The following is a 1,252-nucleotide window of genomic DNA, read 5'->3' on the forward strand; positions in this document are numbered from 1 at the left end:
TTTTTTTAAAATAAAGACACTTTATTTACAGATAATACAAAATAAAGCACAAGACAAACTACTGTGCAGGGGGAGGGACGGCCCCCATAATAATGCCCCTCCCCATCCCAGAATAACTTATATAAAAAATTAAAAAGGCCCTAGGAGGAGTGGGGGGGACAGGGCTGGAAGCACCTTTGCAAATTGGGGTTTGGGGCCTGCAGTCCTCAGCCACCCCGTTCCAAGGCTACGTGGACCCTGGCTTGCTCCCTTCTGAGTCCTGGGCCTGACAGCGGGGGCACACGCTGCCCTTGCAGTTGGCGGCCACCTGGCCAAGGACCCTGCCTTCCGACTCTGAAAGGTTGGAGTGAGTGGGTGGGTAAGTGGCTTTGGGGGTGGGCGTGGGGGCGGTGTTATTGCAGTGCTCCAGCCAACTTCCTCCTGGCTCTGGACACGCTCTGGCCCCGGGTTTCGGGGAGCAGCCGTGCCAAGGCAGGGGTGTGGTGTCCTCAAAGCGATGACGTTGTTGAGTCTACCACCTCACGGCCGTTGCAAACGGTAGGGACAAACTGGGAGCCAGACCCTAGGGAAAGGATGCCGGAAGTCGGGTCCTAACGCCAAGGTCCTCCATAAAGGGAGAGAGGCGAGGGAGGCGGGGCTGCAGAAGGAAGCTCCCCGATCCCGCCCTCTCCCGTCCAGCCTCATCCTCATCGAGAGGCACTCTGCTCCCCTCCCCTCCCCACCCCCAAGGACTCTCAGCAACGCAGGGAGCAGCCTCCAAGCTGAGGAGCAGGTGGGGAGGGAGCACAGGTGGAGGAGAGTGCTTAGGGCAGACCTTGACCTTGGCAGACGCTGGAGCTGGCCCTGGTGGCAGCGCTGCCGAAGCGGCTGGTGGGCGCTCGGTGGCTAACCACGTTCTTCTGGGGCTGGAAGAGGATGATGTGCAGCTTGGGAGCGAAGAGGCAGCCGAGCACCACCGAGCCGCTGAGGCTGACCGACACGCACATGGTGGTGGTCTGCACCTGCGGTGGGGAGGTCAAGGGTGAGTCTGTCCCAAAGGCCTGGGCCTGGTACCAGGAGCCCCTGCCCAGGCTGCAGGGTAGGCCGTAGGGGAGATGGTAAGCATCTGCTGGGCCTTGGTCCCTTTGCCAAGCCCCGAGGGATTTCCAGGAAGGTTGAGCACAGTCCCAGCATTAGCCCCAGTGGACGGTCTTGCAGCTGTCGGGGTGAACATGCAGGGGAGCATGTACATGGGTGTGTGTGTGTGGGGGAT

At 60.6% G+C, this 1,252-nt stretch overlaps 1 protein-coding gene across 1 annotated transcript in view; it reads right to left on the bottom strand.

The window, feature by feature from the left end:
* The window catches only part of GRM2 (glutamate metabotropic receptor 2), an 11,160-nt gene continuing 9,908 nt past the window's right edge, over positions 1-1,252 (bottom strand). The window contains exons 5-6 of the mRNA XM_011364666.2: positions 821-1,001; positions 1-562 (exon numbers count right to left, since the gene is read on the bottom strand). Of these exons, the coding sequence (XP_011362968.1) occupies positions 489-562; positions 821-1,001 (255 nt within the window). The 3' untranslated portion in view covers positions 1-488. The remainder of the gene's footprint in view (positions 563-820; positions 1,002-1,252) is intronic.

Source organism: Pteropus vampyrus, unplaced genomic scaffold, assembly GCF_000151845.1.
Source record: "Pteropus vampyrus isolate Shadow unplaced genomic scaffold, Pvam_2.0 Scaffold100, whole genome shotgun sequence".
Taxonomy (NCBI): domain Eukaryota; kingdom Metazoa; phylum Chordata; class Mammalia; order Chiroptera; family Pteropodidae; genus Pteropus; species Pteropus vampyrus.